The sequence below is a fragment of the Pteropus alecto genome, unplaced genomic scaffold (assembly GCF_000325575.1).
Source record: "Pteropus alecto unplaced genomic scaffold, ASM32557v1 scaffold115, whole genome shotgun sequence".
Classification (NCBI taxonomy): Eukaryota; Metazoa; Chordata; class Mammalia; order Chiroptera; family Pteropodidae; genus Pteropus; species Pteropus alecto.
The window spans coordinates 4036545-4054389 of record NW_006436814.1 but is presented as its reverse complement, the minus strand read 5'-3'; the positions used below and the strand labels follow the sequence as shown (position 1 = coordinate 4054389).

The 17845-nt window shown below is 48.0% G+C and overlaps 1 protein-coding gene across 1 annotated transcript in view; it reads right to left on the bottom strand.

The window, feature by feature from the left end:
* Positions 1-17845, bottom strand: part of PARP1 (poly(ADP-ribose) polymerase 1) — a 38089-nt gene that overhangs the window by 16962 nt on the left and 3282 nt on the right. The window contains exons 2-8 of the mRNA XM_006914272.3: positions 16177-16342; positions 9476-9591; positions 7917-8131; positions 6136-6229; positions 4283-4399; positions 3433-3609; positions 542-689 (exon numbers count right to left, since the gene is read on the bottom strand). Coding sequence (XP_006914334.1) covers positions 542-689; positions 3433-3609; positions 4283-4399; positions 6136-6229; positions 7917-8131; positions 9476-9591; positions 16177-16342 — 1033 coding nt within the window. The remainder of the gene's footprint in view (positions 1-541; positions 690-3432; positions 3610-4282; positions 4400-6135; positions 6230-7916; positions 8132-9475; positions 9592-16176; positions 16343-17845) is intronic.

The window sequence follows — 17845 nt, the reverse complement described above, 5'->3', positions numbered from 1 at the left end:
GGCCAGAAAGCACCGGAAGAGGGGTGTGCCTTGCTTGTAGCTGCTGGGAACACAGTGCTGGTTACATGTCCCCAGAACGAGAGGAACCCTGCAAGAAGTCCTGCAAGCCCCCAGGCGACCCTGAGTACATGAGGCAGTGGGTCTCTTCTGGTGACAAAGACAAATTTATCTCACTGTTTTCGTCGGCGTGGAATATTTCTCAGTAATATCGATCAGTACCTTCCTCGGCAACACATACAAGTTTCTGTGTGCGAGACCCCAGCAGCACATTGTGCTCAGGGAGACTGAGGGGTGCAGGGCTGCCCGGAGGCAGGAATCGAGATCTGACAGATGCTCTGCAGGGCGGTCAGGCAGGATACACTGGATGCCTTTCCAGGTAAGGCTGCCTACCTGGCTTTTCCTTGGAGCCCCCCTCCCAATCTGGGGGCGGGGTAGGGCTTCCCCACAGGATCAGCAACAGAAAACTCAGAAGGATACCCTGTTCCCCCTAAGAACGAGGCCCAAGCCCACCCCCAGCCACCGTGGCCCTGGAGCTCTCTACCTGGCGGGGCAGATGAGTTCATGGTCATGGGCGCAGAGGCTGAGGCGGGCGGCGGTGCTGCCACCACTGGGGCGCTGGTGTCTGGCGGGAATATACGGTCTTGCTTTTTGACCTTCAATTTCTTGAGGTAAGAGATTTCTCGGAATTCCTAAAGAATTTAAGTTTCAGTTAAGAAACCAGTTCTCCCTTGAAATAACCACCTGATAGAGCAGAGGATTTCTCTGGTCCAAATGACAAAATCTTTTTCCCTCTCACAATAAAGAACGTAAGAAAACATGAAGCTTCTAGTATAAAATCCAGCACTGAGGATACCGCACTTATTTCTAGCGCTTCTCCATTTATAATACAGCTGGTACTATGCATGCTTTAAGATAAAAATGTTTTGCTTAAAAAAAATCAGATATGGTCAGTGAACCACAGCTGGAACCTAACACCCCAGGCCTTATTCCCGAGTTGTCCTCCTCAGGAGTCAGCAGGCCTCTGTAGCGTCACGTGCCTATTCCATGACCGAAAGACCCCCTGCCCCAAGACTCACACACTGGGAGAAAGATTAGTACCCCTCCCCACAAAATCAGGGCAATTCCTTCCCCTCTGCAGAAGGGGACAGGGATGCAGAGACCACAGCCAAAGTTGGTTTTCAACATAGTCTGCCATTAGCACAGTCCACCTTCATCTCAGGTGATTCGCAATGGGCTATGCTCTAAGTGGTCTGGTCACTCAACAAACATCAAATATAGTCGTAGACTGCCCCTTTATCCACGGTTTTGCTTTCTGAGGTTTCAATCTCTGTCCAAAAAGATTAAATGGAGAATTCCAGAAAGAAACAATCCTTACGTTTTAAACTCTGAGTAGCTGATGAATCTCGCGCAGGGATGAAGCACCCCTTTGTTCGGTGTCCCCACACTGTATACGCCACCTGCCCACAAGTCACTTAGCAGCCGCCTCGGTTATCAGAACGTCACGGTGTTGTGGTGCCTGCATCTGAGTAACCCACATTCTATTTACTATGGCCAGCATTTGGTTCTCTTTTTGGTTTCAGGCATCCACTGGGGCTGTCCCCCGCGAATGAGGGGGCGCTAGTGTACACGGCTTCGGGGACTGCCACAGCTCCTACGCACCTCGGTCTTCATCCACTCATGACACAGCCCTCCCCGCCACATCCATGTTCGATGAACGCCTGCTGGATGAGAGGTAGCAGATCGCGTCCAGCATACGCTGAGCACCTAACGTGCCACACGGCAGTGAGCTCAAAGACAGTTTCTACCCTTGAGAAAGAAGTTCGACCTTGACTGATAGCCAGGTGTATAAAAGCAAGCTTTAACACAGGTTAGTTCTAAACCTGAGCCATGCTAAGGCGATGCGAGACTGGGAACGCTGGGAAGGCCCCTTGGAGGCCGTGACCTGCTAAGCTGGCTAGGAGATGAAAAAGCAGCGGGCTGTCTAGGCAAAGGCATTTTACTGATACAGATCGCAGTTTGCTGGGAACCCTAGGTAGTCAATTCCACATTGCTGGGAGTGTGATGAATGGGTGTGTGTGGGGGGGTGGGGGGGGTAGGGGGTGAGTGGGTGATGAGAACAGTAACTGAGGACAAAAAGGGTGGCAGAGAGATCACAGAAGGCCGACACAGCCAGATCATGGAGGGCACTGGGGGTGGGGGGATTCTAGCTAAGGAGCCAACCCAGATTCTGGGCGCCAGGACCCTCTGGGCAGCATGGTCACTGCATGGTGTCTGCGAACCAATAAATCTGCATGGGCAGCAAGCACGCTGTTGACCTGAAAAGTCTTGCATGTGCAGATGCCCCTCTGAAAACATAGACAGATGCTGTGCAACCGACACATAAAGTACACAATAGTTCACGTTACTAACTTATTATTTTCCCAAAGATAGTAGGAAGAAAACAAATACCACAAACGGTTTTGTAACATTTGTACACTCAGAAAAACCCGGGAAAATATTTCTGTAGGAATCACGGTGAGATTTTGAGTGGCGGAAATGGGGCCAAATCTGTTTTAGTGCTACCACTTGAGAAAAAGTACAGAGGAAAGTAGGCGTGAGGGTGCGTAACTACGGTTGTGAGCAGAGCAGGCAGGGACTGAGGGGGCTGAGCCAGCGGAAGAATGGAGTGCAGACGCCGAGTTCGCAGGGCAAGTAACAGTTACTGAGTGTTACTATGTGCCACTGTTCCGAATGCTCAGCCCCAGGAGGCAGCACAGCAAGAGAGAGCTAGATGGAGATCGAAGCCCAAGTCCTAGTGAGTGGCACCACTACTCTGCCCCACGCAGCTGGGCACCACTGCAAGCTGAGTCTGAGGGAACAGGTGGAGATCTTCCAGCAGCCAGCCCCCCAAAGCCGCTGCCAGCCCCCCACAGCACAATTCCAAATGAGGTTCCTCAACTGAGATTTTCTTGCACCCTGAGAATCCAATGTGTACCTCTACTACAAAAGAGACGGATAACAGGAGATACTTGAACTCCGAACCCAATCCCCTCTCTATCACTAAGGCAAGGAGATATCCTTAAGAAAAACTCTCTGACTGTAAAGGCAGGAATTATCATCCACCTATTCACTATTATGTCCCCTGTGGTTAGAACGGTGAGTGGAACCCAGTAGCACTTGACAAACAAATAAATATAATTCATGGTCTTTGCAAGCAAAAGGATATTACACCAAACTTGTAACTCCAGCTAGAAACGCTCTGGTTCTACATTTGTGTAATTTGTAAATATACAGAATCAATCACCTAATTTTATTTTCTGATTACGAGGCTGGACCGGCTCTAAAGGACTCTGAGGGACACTGCGCATTGCAGTAATGGTGACCTGGAGTGTGGACAAGACCAGGGTATCCATGTTTTTCTGCCAACAGATCCCAGAACCCCCCCTCACTTACCTTTGGAGTCACCCACTCCTTCCGGTTGGGTGTCTGTGTCTTGACCATACATTTGGTCCAGGGGGTGACATCCCCAGTACAGTAATAAGCATCGCTCTTGAAGACCAGCTGGCCTGAGCAGTCCTCGCAAGGAAGGAGGGCTCCAAACACTATGCCATCGGCTACTCGGTCCAAGATCTGAAGCCAGTGGAGAAACAAGTCAGAAAGGAAGGGGGCGGCTACAGAACAGGACGTTGCCATGCGGGATGAAGAACCTGCAGACTTCACTCACGGAACAGAAGCGAGGGCTCGCCCCGAGGCCGCCACCATGCGGGCAGCTGGCTGACGGCTGGAGCTTGGGATTTTGCACTTTTGTTCCACTCAGGGTTCCTGCAGCTCTCACTCCCCTCAATGACTCAGAAGTAAAGGGAGAGCCAGAGCACCCACCCTTTCTGCACAAGGAACAGAGCCAACCTCTCCCCAGAGAGAGGGCAGGGAAGGGCCTGCTGGGGAAGCAGTCTCAGGAGGGAGTCTGGGCAGAAGGCAGCAGCGCGAGCCCCTCTGGCCAACGTGGCATGAACATGTGAGGCAAATACAGGCCGACTCAGCCCTCACCCAAATTCTAACCCAGGGGCAAACACGTGGAAGATGTCTGGAAGGGTCTGGAAGGGTCTAGAAGGGCCCGGGAGAGCCTGCCATTGGGAAATGGTGACCATGATGATGATGATCATGCAACATGACTATGGAACTTCACTCCTCCCAGTTAATACCAGCAGGTGTTCAATCGGAGGGCCTCCCTCAGCCTGTGAGGACCGTCATCCACGACCGCCCGGCCGCCTCCCGCGCCTCACTTAACACAAAGGCAGCTCACCGCCGACTCCCCGGAGGGGATCTGCTGCTGGTTGGCGATGAGCAGCTCTTTGAGGTCGTTTGTGGAACATGCTTTCTTCAGCTCGTCCTTGATGTTCCAGATCAGCTCGTTCTGGGCCTACGGACGAGACCCAGCTGCTGAGGGACTGCTCTTCCCAAAGCAGGAAACCTGCCTGAGGGAGGGGCTCCCACACGGTCCTGCTGCGTCTCCAAGCACATCCTTGTGTGGCCTGGGCCGCAGTCTCCCAGAGAACACCACGGAAGGTGGGGGGGCCACTGAGGGATATGGGGAAGACTGCGGCCCAAGTGCCAGGGCACCGGGAGAAACCAACCCCAGGAGACACAGGAAAGAGCTGGAAGCCCAGGTCCACCGGCCCAACAGCCGGCAGCTCGGGGAGGCGGGCGGGGCTGTCCTTCAGTCTGAAAGCTGCAGGGGTGATGCTCGAACACGCCGATCTCTTCAGGGTGTATCATACTAAGTCTCGTGCAGGACTGGATTCGAGCTCTTTTGAAAATGAAGTTTTAAATCTCTATGGTAACAGTTATACAGTGCCTACTCGTCGTGGGTCATTTTTCAAGTCTCATTTATTCTCATGACTACCTCGCAAGGAAGGCGCCAGCTCCCCATGTTAGTTAAAGCCAGGGCTGGCGCTAAGTCATTCACACCTCGGCCTCAGACCCCATCCCTGCAAAACCGAGGTAAAAATGCCAGCCCTACCTATGCCAACACCACGGGGTCGCTTTCAGCACCAAGTGAGGATTTTAACTTGCCAGCAAAGCTGCATCACACACATTCAAGGCAGTTTCCCGGCTTCACGGTAAGGGTCCTCTCAATAACATCCCCGCCCTACAGCACCGTGCGCTGGGCCGTCGGTTATGGAGGTGAGAAAGTCTCATGGCGGGAGGTCAGATGACAGCAGGACTGACCAAAGACGGGAAGCCAGTGGCAACGAATGCGCAGGGAGCGGGGACTGTGAGCATTTCGACTGCTGACTTTCTTTTTATCTGACAACACTGGAGCAGAGACAGGGTCGGGCCAAAGCCACCTTGAGGGCCAAACCCACTGAAAAGCAAATGCAAAACAGCACCTCGGCTCTACTGCAGCCAGATATGGCACATAACGAACACATTTTTTGCAAAGAGCAACCACAGAAAATTTTGTCTTTCTTATCAAGTGGAACCAGACCACAAATTGCTTCTAATTTTTATACCACTGGCAAAAACTAAAGACTCACATAAGAGCCAAGCAGGTGGCCCATGGAAATCACGTTCCCAGGAGACTGTTCAACCCTAGGTCTTTGAACACCTAGCATTTTTTGATTAATAGTTTTTACTTTGCTTCAATGCAAATGCAGTCAACAAGTGATGAATCTCTCTCATCAATGACTATTGACCTTTTTGGTTCTTAAACACGATCTTCATTAAAAAAAAGATGCAACAATCTCATCTCTTGAAGGCATTTGTCTATGCTAAGAACCTTTGGCATCTTTGAACTTAACATTCAGTTTCCAATATTTGCAAGTGACCCTACGGTCCAGGATGCAGTGATGTATCATGTGGCTGAAGCACGAATCTACCACCTCAGTGTGAGGCTGGTGACGGGACAGATGGCTCAGTTCCTGCCTGAGCCTGGCTGCTCGCCTGGCACCTGGAGCCTAATGCGAGTTCTCCTTCAAATAAGAAGGGTATTTTGGGAAGGGGTAAGGAAAACCACCTGGGGAAAAAGCCATGCTATTAAACAGCAGCTGTCGATCTGGGAATTTTTAAAAGTCTCGTTCACCTCCTTGAACCTTCTTCCAGAATGAGGACAGAGAACTGAGACAATGGCGAAATGAGACACAGCTCAGAACTCACCTTGAGGGCCTTTTCGAGCTTACTATCCTTGTCTTTTTTTGATTTCTTCTTGGCCACTTGGTCCATTCCGTCCACCTCATCGCCTTTTCTCTTTCTGAAAGAGGCAGGATATGAGAACCAAAGCCATCAAAACTCGGAAACCCAGTGCCTTGGATGACACAGTATCTTACTGTGTTCTTGACTCCTCTCTGCCAGGCTCTGCTCACACCTGCTTCCCACGCAGGGCTCTGGGGAACTCGCTGTCTGCTCAGGCAGCGTTTGCGCCAGCGTCATCCATGTCAGAACGTACTCTGCTGCCAAGGTTGGGGCTCGGGGGTTGCCCCAGAGCCTTGGAACGACCCAGGACCCAGGGCTCAGGCTCCATGTGATATCAGAAACCCCATGTACCTTTTGGCACAAACGAGATGGCCTGAAAGGTTCTGATAGGAACAATGTTAGAAGCCAGCTTGCAGCTGAGGGGCAGAAAGATAATGCACAGTACCAGGGGCGCTGGCCTCGACTCTGAAACACGGGGCTGCTCCTAAGGCCGAGGCCGTTCTCAGAGGCGAGCTGCACTGCCATTTAAGGCCCAAACGAGAAGTGGCAGCCTAGGCAGTGCTCACCGGTCTGCCCAAGCAAACGCTGCTAACCAAGTTCAGCAGTGTCATCGCTGATTTGAGGAGGGCACTGAGGGTCACGGGCAGCCCTTAAAAACGGGACTGGAAAGCCACAGCAGTTGACTCTGTTTCAGCCATCACACTGACCGGAGTTCTTCAAAGCCTTGCACTTTCCTTATCCGTGAAAACACAGAAAATACCAGCTACTTTATGGAACTGCGGTGACAGTTGAATGAAACATCCCACATCAAGCGCTGAACACCGTGCCTGGCATCCCACAAGCGCGCCGGCAACCCCGGTGGTTGTCACGGCACATGCGTGACTTACACACTCCTACACCTGTACCACACGCTGCAACGTCCTGGGGCGTTTTAACCCATGGGCCCAATTTCCCAGTTTTCTTATATATTCCAGAGCCATATGTACTGTGCATGAACTACGAACTGAAATAATGCATGACGGCTGCTCGATGACGCCAGGGTCACCCTGACCCTAATATGGCAGTCACTGCCCGAGGAGCACAGCGCACACTATGGCCCTGCCACGGCTCCCTCCATGTGCTTGTTACCAAGCAACGCTAGACTGGGGCAAAAGTCCAGCAGAGGGAAAACAGGAGAGTCAGACGTGTCCACGGACTCCAGATAAGTCCCTGATAGGTCCTCCCACCCTAGACGTTCGTACCATATGACCACGTGAAGCCCACGCCATTCTAAACTCTGAATCAGGTAACGTCTTATCCATTGTCCCCTCTTCTCCATTTAAAAACGGTGAGGATTCTGCCAGCACCACTCTGACACAAAGGAACACGCCACACAGAAGGTGGCCACAGGGAAGTAAAGTGGGTCATGTGGGGGGCAAGGGGACTGCTCAGATGGGGCAGGTCAGTGGTGTCTAAATGTCCCCCAAAGACTATTGCAGGGAAGCGGGGCTCACACACTCCGCCGGCCCCAGAGCTCAGGCGTGGTATCAGAGCAGACCACCAGGCGCGTCCCGCAGCCCTTGCCTGCCATCCGCTGCTTCCACAGCTGGGGAAGGGGCGGAGCTCAGTGGTCGCCGTCCGTGGTCTGCATCCCTGGCTTTCTCATGGTTGGCAAAAAAACATGGGAGTGGTACGGAATCTGTGGGGTCTCTGGGCCTCTCTCCATCAAGCCCTTTGCAACGCCCCACCCGCGGCTCTCCACTCACCCTTCGCCCTTGACTCCCGGGAGCTGCTTCTTCAGGGCTTCCTTATCCTCGGGGGAGAGCAGGCTGAAGCCCTTGAGCTGGCTGGCGCTGTACTCGGGCCGGAAGCCCAGCTCCTCTCTGCTCTGAACAAAGCAGGACGGGTGGTACCAGCGGTCGATCATGCCCAGCTGGGGCTTCTCCGGGTCCAGCATCTTCTTGGACAGACGCATCTGGCCCTGCAGGAAAAACCAAATGTGGTACCAAGGGAAACGAGAAGGGTGGTGAGCCATCAGGAGCATGGGGTGACAAAACCAGTCTGTTCCAGCCCATAAGGGGCCTCAGGTCCATGCCAGGGGCAATGCAAAGGCTGCTCTGCCGTTTCGGCTCTTTTATGCTACTAAGGACTGCGTGTTAGCTTTGAGCCCCAGCACCCCTATTTTAAATGGGGCCAACTCCAACTACTTACCTACCTGCCTGCCTGGGCAAACTGAGGAAGTGCTGACACTGGCTTAAGGATGTTCTGCAGACCCACAGTGGGCACGAGAACACCTCGCATAGCATACTGGGGTGGAGCCGTGGCCTCAGACATCATCTGGGATGCTACGCCCAGGCCCAGGAGCCAAAGCGGGCTCCCGACCCCAGCCGGCATGTTCTGCATCCCCCACCTCTTTGGTCTGTTTACACAGATGAAGCCCCTAATAAACCTACAGGCCAGAACCTCGTCCTGCCATCCGTCCAGGTTCACAGGTCCAGGCCTGACACTCCTGGGAGAGTTCCGTGCCTGCGAGCCCCGGATGCAGGCGACCCAGCTCGAGGGGTGCTGACACTACGTAAAACTACATTTCGGGCCACGCAACACTGAACAGCATAAAGCTCCTAGTCATTCCCCTAGGACCCTTAACTTTTGCCTCCAATCTGTAGCTGGAGAAGATCTAGCAATGTCATGGTTTTCCTTTCTAAATCCCATTGACTCACCTCAACTTCCAGTACAAGGCTCTGAGGAGGCAGGAACCTCCAATCAGTGCCTTTGACTAATCAAACGGAATGTTTGCGTAAGACTAGAGAACGGTGACAAGGCTGGAGGGACAGGACTGCCCTTCCACCCGTGTGCCCTGCTCCCTCCCACCCAACCAGCTGTCAATCTTCAGGGCCAGAACAGGAAAGGGTGGTCAATGAAGTTCCTCTAATGAAGCACAAGCCTGGAGACTCTCGTCAGGGAGCAAATCCGCTCCTTAAGCCTAATGCTGCCACCAAACAGATGACAGCTTCCCGGCCACTGCTGAGCCCGGACACGAACCGCCCCCCCACCACCATGGAAACGCTTTCCAGACCCCCAAGTCCTAGGAGTGGTGCAGCTACTGCAGCTACGCACACAAGGACTTGACCGTGGGTAGTTACAGCCAGACTGTCTGGAAGAAAAGTCACTGTCACCTCTTGTCTCTACTGAGACCTTCGCTTTTTTTCAACCACTAGTGTTGAGGTAGCATTTAAAGTCCCATTCCGTCTTTTCTTTTGGGATCTCAATGACATCCGATGTAAAAACTCCATAAAGCCCGACATCTGAAGCCCTACATTCTTACCTTTTCTATCTTCTCCATGCAGCCCTTGCACGTGCTCCTGTTGGACTTGGCGTACTCCGCTGCAAAGTCACCCAGTGTCTTCTCCGTCTTGCCGCCAACGCCATCTTGGCCTTTGCCTGAAGAATTGAACACAGCAATGCTCACCCCGACAACCTCAGTGCAGCTGCGGGTCCCTGTCCTGCCCCCCACCCCCAGGGTTCTTCTTCTCGGACAGCTTGTGTTTGGGGCAATTACAGCTAGCCCACCTAACCTACCCTGTTCCTAACCACGGTGGCCGGTTAACAGAACTTCTTTTCTGGCAATAAAATAAAAACCTTCCTCAGACAGGCTCGGGAACAGCACAGTGTTAGCTGCTGGTCATCTCAGCTTCCATTTCTCTCCACATCCTCTGGAGCCCCCTCCCACACCTTGGAAAGTACTTATTAAGTGCTTACTACGAAAGCCTTGCAACGTACTAAATTCTAACTCTGCCTTCTAATTTCCATTATACTTTTAGCTATCAAAGTTAAATGTGGAATTAACGGCAACATGTAAGATTAAACAAGTGGTAAAGGTAGCATTTCTAGTTAGTAGGGTAAGGCTGAATCATTCAACAAAGAATCTTGAGGATAAGTGGCTAAGTATTTGGGATAAAAGCTAGAGTCTTTTCGTCTTTTCTCATCTAAAAATAAATCCCAAGGCTGAGTATTTCCCTCCTATGATCAGGAATAAGACAAAGCTGTCTTCTCTCACCACTTCTAGTCAACCCTGTATTAGAGGGTCTAGTAAGTACGTTAAGACAAGAAAAAGAAATAAAAGGTTTAGAAAAGAACAAGTAAAGGCATCTCTATTTGTAGAATGACATGATTATTATATATGCAGGATATCCTCGGAAATATACAAAAAAGCTACGAGTACCATTAAGTGAATTTAGCAAATTTGCAGAGCACAGGGTCAATATATAAAACATATCTATATACTAGCAACAAACATACAAAACAGGAAATTAAAGCATGCTACTATTTCACTAGCATTAAAATACACAGAAGACTTAAGGGATAAATTTAACAAGACATGCGAGACCTCTACATTGACTCTATAAGACTTTGCTGAAATTAAAGAACTAAATAAATGGAGATATATATTTATGGATTAGAAGGCTCAATTTATGAAGATGTCAAATTTTCCCAATTTAATCTATAGATTCAATGCAATGCTAATCAAAATCACTTGGGGGGGGAGAAATTCACAAATTTACTACAAAATTTATAAGAAATTACAAAGGACCTAGAAAGGTCAAAACAATGCTGAAAAAGAACAAAATTAAAGGAATTACATTGCATGGTTTCATAACTTCCTGTGAAGTTACAGGAATTAAAACGGTGGGGTATTGGTGGACAGATAGATCAATGGAACGAAATGGAGACCAAGCCTAGACCTACAGTTATGCAGCCAACTGGTTTTAACACAGAAGCCAGTCTTTTCAACAAATGGTGCTGGAACAAAAGGATATCCACATGGAAAAAACAACAAAACACGACTCCGCACACTTAATACGAATTCAAGACAAATCACAAACCTAAATATAAAAGCTAATACTACAAAACTTCCTGAAAAAATGAGTATATCTTCATGACTTTATAGCAGGCAAATAAATTTCTTTAGAGACAGAAAGCACTAACCAAAAAAGGGGGGAAAATCAACAAACAGGACTTCATCAAAGTGAAAAACTACTGCTCTTCAAAAGCTGTCAATAATTTTATAAAAAAGAAGGTAATTCACATTATTATATCTAATAACTTGTATCTAGAATAGTCTGCAAACTCTTACAACTCAATAATAAAAAGACAAGTGCAATTTAAAACTATGGCAAGATATCACTACACACCTATTAGCATGGCTATTATTAAAAAGTGGCCACACCAAGTGAGGGCAAGGAAGTGCAGGGACCAAAACTCCCGCATCCTCCTGGTGGGGATGTAAAATGGTGCAACAAGTCCGGAAAACAGTCTGGCAGGTTCCATAAAAAGCTGAACACACATCTACCCAATGATCTGCCACTCCATTCCTGGGTATTCACACAAGAGAAATGAGAGCACGTGTATACAGAGACCCGTACACAAACATCAATACAACAGCTGTATTTGTATGTAACAGCCCCAAACCAGCAATGACCTGAAGTCACCAATATAGAAGAATGGATAAACGAACTGACACACTCAGAGGACTGCTCCTGGGTATACAAAAGAACTTGACTGATGACACACGAGACAACCCAGGTGAGTCTCACAGACATGCTGAGTGAAAGCAACCTACCAGGAAAACATACACTATTTGTTTTTTCCTAAAATTCTAAATCACGCAAAACGTGTCCATGGGTTTAGAAATCAGAACAGTGGTTACCTGGGTGGTGGGAAAGCACTTAAGGGAACTTTCTGGGGTGTGTACATCAGATGTGTGTATGCATTTGTCAAAACTCACTGAACTGTTACTTAAAGTTTGTGCATATACCTGTATGCACATTATTTTTAAAATCCCAGATAAAAGATTTTAAGATACCAAAAACAGATACCGTCAATGAGGAGACATAAAACTATAAGAACATTTAGTCAAAGATGAAGCTTCAATGTGACAAAACATACAAGAAATTAATCTGAAAGATAAAGGTCAAACAAGGAAAAATATTTGCAAAACGTGACTAAGAATTAGTATCTTACGAGTTTAAGAAAAAGACAAACAAACGATGAGGCAAGACCACACACAAATATCAAAGTAATACGAATGAATAATAAACATGCGACAAAATGTTCTACCTCACTAGGAGCAAAATGAAAAGGAATGAAAATACTTGGGGGCGGGTGGAAGCGGAGAAACGGGCGTGTTCCATATCGTCGGTACAAGTATAGCTGATGCAACCTTCTGGAAGGCAGTTTGGCACACACGGAAGGCCTGAAAACACTTCACTTCTCTGAGCAGTAATTCCACTTCTTGGAATTAAAAAGAAATAAGTGGACAGGTGCCCGAGATGTACAAGAAGTTTGCAGCCGCTCCATTTCTAACAGTTAAATGTTTTGTTAAAAGTCTAGCCTCAAAAGCAAGACCGTGTGCATCTGAATCCTGGCTCAGGCACTTACCACCAGCATGACCTTGGCCCAGTTACCTAACCTTTCAGTGTCTCAGGTCCTCATCAGTGAAAACTGATCAAGAGCTGCTACAAGGATTTGATGAAATATATGTCATGTGCTTGAACGATGCACGAAATTTAGCAAAACCTCAATAAAGGAATACTATGTATCTTTTAAAAATGATGGAAATAATGGAAACTTTCAATGTGAAAAGAGTAAACATTAAGTTGTAAAATGCAGTATGTAGGTCAATAGCACTAATTAACTGGGGAAACACAAATCAAAACCATAATAAAATACCATTTCGAACCAACTGGCTGGGTATTACTAAAACCAAACCAAACCAAACCAAACCCCCCACCCCCGAAAACAAAAGTTGATAAGGACCTGGAGAAATCAAAACCCTGTGTATTGCTGGTGGGGATGCAAAATGGTGCAGCTGCTGTGAAAACCAGTATGGCGGTTACACAAAAAATTAAACACAGAATTATAGGGTCTAGCAATTCCGCTTCTGAACATACACATGAGAGTATAGAAAGCAGGGTCTGGAACGGACTTTTGTACACCAATGTTCACAGCAGCATCATTTACACTTGTCAAAAGGTAGAAACGACTCCCGATGTTCACTGATGAATGGATAGAAAATGTGACATATACATACAATGGAACATTAGTCAGCTCTGAAAAGGAAATGCTGACACATGCTACACGTGAAATTTGTTGAAGACATTGTGCTGAACGAAACAGCCAGACACAAAAGGGCAAATACTGTATGATTCCACTTACACACGCTTCCTAGAGTTGTCAAATTCACAGACAGAAATAAAAGTGGTTACCAGGGACTGCGGTGGGGGTTGGAACAATGGGGAGTTACTGTTTAATGGGGACAGGGTCCCAGTTTGGGGAGATGAAAAAGTTCTGGAGATGGATGGCGGTGATGGTGTCACAACAATGTGAATGTGCTTAATGCCACTGAACTATGCAATTAAAAATGGTTAAGACAGTAAATACTGTTACGTATATTTTACCTCCAAAAAAGCGACTGAGCATTTAAAAAAAAGTAACACTTAGGGAAGAGTCTCATTTCTTCAGGAAAGAAAACATACACATATATGAATCAATATCCGAATACAAAATAATTTCCTACGGAGACACCTCACAATGTCAATGATAGTTATTTCTGACTTACAAGATCTAGGATAATTTCAACTTTTGTATATCTAAATATATTAAGTTAGGCTCTTTGGACAAAAAATCCTTAGATAATTAGTTGATAGAAACATAACTTTATGACTTATGACGGTTTCACAAGAAACACATTTACAGCGAAGTTACTATGCCTTTTCATATTATAAAATTATATAACACATATAAATTATAACTAGATATAACCTATCTAGGTCCCTGAAAGGATAATCCCCACTATCTTGAACACGAAAGGGAAAATGACCACAAAACAAGACAAATCATTACATTGTCCTCTGCTATAACTGATCACTCTCCAGACCCTTAGTTTGCTAATTTACTGTTTTTATTCACAATTCTGAGCTATGTTTCAGATCTCTCGGTTTCCAGCAGATCAGAAGCAGCTGGAGACAAACACACTGACAGTTAAAAGAACAGGCAGATAGAGAAAACGGTTTAGCACTGGCACAAATAGCTTTGTTCCCATCAACAGCCTACAGTCACAGGAACAGGTTAAACTGGGTCATCTAAGAAGGCAGAGAAATGAGAATGCAGTCTTGGAAGACCTCTTTCAAAAAGTGATTTAAAAAAACCTGACTATTTAAAATTTAAAGGCATCCCAGCAAGTTAAGTTTGTGAATACTGCCAAACTGACTCATCTGAGAGGGAAAAGACCCAGAAGAGTCAGAGGACTGACACGCCCTGACTTCAAGATTGACTATGAAGTTACAGTAATCGAGACTGTGGTAATGGAAATATACAAACTGATATACAGACCAGAAGAGAGCCCAGAAATACACCCCTACGAACATAGTCAATAGAGTCAACTGACGTTTCAAAGGAGCAACGGCAACATGGTGGAGAACAGATAACTTTTCAACAGGTGGCGCTGGAACAAATGATCACCTGCAGGTAAAAAAAATTAATCTAGACAAAGAGTCTGTACCTGTCACAAAAATTAACTCAAAATGGATCACAGACTTAAACGTAAAACCCCAAAGTATAAAACTCCTAGAAGATAATGCAGGAGAAAATCTAGATGAGCTTGGCTATGATGATGACTTTTCAGACACAACACCAGACAAAATCCATGGAAAAAAATTGATAAGCTGGACTTCACTCAAACTGAAAACGTCCGCACCGTGAAAGACAATGTCAAGGGAAAGAAAGACAAGGCACGACTGGGAAGAATATATCTGCAAAAAACAGATTTGATAAAGGATTCCAAAATATACAAAGAACCCTTAAAATTCAATAAAACCTGATTAAAAAATGGGGAAAATATCTGAACAGTCACTTCGCCAAAGAAGATATACAGATGGCAAAAAACCTGGAAGGATGCTCCACATATGGCATTAGGGAACTGCAAATGAAAACAAGATACCACTGCGCACCTGTCAGAAAGGCCAACATCGAATGCTGGCAAGAGGCGGAGCACAGAACTCACTCACTGCTGGTGGGAATGCCAACTGGTACAGCTACTTTGGAAGACAGTGTGGCAGTTTCTTACAAAACTAAACATACTCTTACCAAAAGATCATCCAGCAATCGTGCTCCTTGGTATTTACCCAAATAAGTGGAAAACTTAGATGTTTGTATTAGCTTCTTCATAACTGCCCAAACTCGAAAGCCACCAGAAAGTTTCTTAGCAGGTAGGTGAATGGATAAACAAACCACGGGACATCCAGACAATGAAGTATTACGTGGCACTGAAGAGGATTAAGTTATCAAACTACGAAAAGATATGCGAGAACTTTATATGCATATTACCAAGTGGAATAAGACAATCTGGAAAGACTAAATAATGTGTGATTCTAACTATATGACATTCTGAAAGGAGAAACTATGGAGTCAGTAAAGATCAGTGGTGGCCAGGGGTTCAAGGAGGAGGATGGATGAACAGGTGGAACATGGAAGAATTTTAGGGCAGGGAAAATATTTTATAATGGTGGACACATGTCGTTGCACATTTGTTCAAAGCCACAGAATGTACGACGCTGTGAGTGAACCCTAATGTCAACTACGGACTTCGGGTGATGATGATGTGCCAGGGCAGGTTCACTGACTGTGACGGATGCACCCTCTGGTGGGGGTTGTTGAGGGTGGGGCGGGGGGTCCACGGGAACTCTCTCTGTTGCTATGAACCTGAAACTGCTGTAAAAAAATAAAGTCTACCACAACAACAACAAATTTAAAGGCCATGTTTCAGGCATCTGGAAAATAATCCCGCAACAGGACGAAGCTGGGTGGATGAGGTGCGCGAACATAACGTGGGCACCTTGCTATCTGTATGCACATGTCTGAGACAAGGAGTGACGAGCCGAAGGACTTTTTTTTTGCTCCCTTGGAAAAGGCCCCCTGGAAACTATGGGGTCGAGGGGTGACACCTGTGCCTCCTTGGTGTGTACGCACCTGTCACCCCTCCAGCCTCCGCAGTCTTCTTAACTTTCTGCTGGTCATCCCACCGGAGCTCAGAGAACCCATCCACCTCAACATCAGGCTGCCAGATGGAGTGGCCGACCTTCCAGAAGCAGGAGAAGTGGTACCAGTGTGGGACCTTGCCATCGAACATGGGAGACTAGGATGGGAATCAGAGAGAGGGGTGAATGAGCAGTCGGCCTCCCACTCAGCGTCGAGCCCAGCCCTCAGCAGCGAAACGCACCAAACCCGTGTTTCCTTATCTGTGAAGCGAGGAGGGCCGTGCCACATGGCCTGTGGAGAGTTACAAATGGATGAAAACCAGCACCCCCGTCACACACGCCTCAGGATCCTCCCCTCTCGCTGCGGAAGCTGCGCCTGCTGCTGCTGAGTGAGCCCTTGCTCTCAGGACACAGGACACCCACGGGGACAGTGCTGTTTTTGAATCGTGTTCTGCCCATGTACCTTTTAGCCACACGCCACCATGTTCCAGTGACATGCTTCACCTGAGATAGTAAAATGCACACCAGGCGCCCGTTCTGAGTCCCCATCGTGCAGTGTCCGGCTGGGAGTCAGGCCTAGAAAGGGCTCTGGAAGTGCCTCTGCAGTTCAGATAACGAGGAATGAGTCCCAGGTAATGGGCCAGGCAGAGAAAATGTGTCGAAAACAGTGGCAGGCTCACAGCGGCCACACAGGCCTGAGTGGAATGAATTAACTTCCACGCGGGAGAGTGAAAGAGCGTGGGTCCAGCTCCTGGGCCTGCAGCTAGACTGTCAGCTTGCTCGCGGGCCTGCAGGAGGTGCCATTTCCCGAAGCAGGAACTGGGACGCCGGGCCACGTGGGAGAGGTGGTTCCCCTCACACCAGTTTTCTTTCATTTGAAGCCTCACGCTTGGGTGGGTACCGACTCGGCAGTATCAGGCTTTCACTATGACAGTGCCAGGCGCTCCCAAGTTTTACAGAGCGGAAGTGACAGTGACTGGCAGAGTGGGATGAACACTGACATGTACTTGGTCCCTGACACCCACGACTGGAAGCAGCACCCCCATGTCACAGATGCCTGGGTGGGAGATGTCCACGCTGGCAGCAAGTGACTCAGCTCCAACTTGAATCTGACGCCATGGTTCCTTCCACTACACTGCTAGGCAGGAAGAGCTATTAAAAAATACATGAACGGTTCTGCCGAAGACAAGGAGGCCCCCAACATCTGCTTTCACAGAACATGAAGCTGAACGCCATGCAAATGGAATGAAACTATTACAACAGCATTAGAAGTAAACACCATACAGAACTTGAAGGATGGAGCTGTGGGGCAGGGGAAATAGTCTGATAAAGCAGCGTCAAGGCCTCTCACTGTGTGAGCCGCCTCTTTCTAGATTTAATAGATTAAAATGTAAGGTCAGGCCGGGGCACCTCCAGGGCGCCTCAGCATCAAGCAGCCAGGGTTGACAGCAGCAGCAGCTGCTCCCTCGGGCCAGAACGCTCCCCAGCCCTACTCGGCAATAGCACTTCCTCAGGTCCCCCTAAAGCCCCCCACAGCCCCCCACAGTTAAGAATGACCCATTTGGCTGATTGATCAATGCCTGTCTTGCCAGCACCTGGCAACATCTACTCAGAGGGGGCACTCAGGGTATTTGTGGAATGCCCCCAGTCTGGAAGGAAGA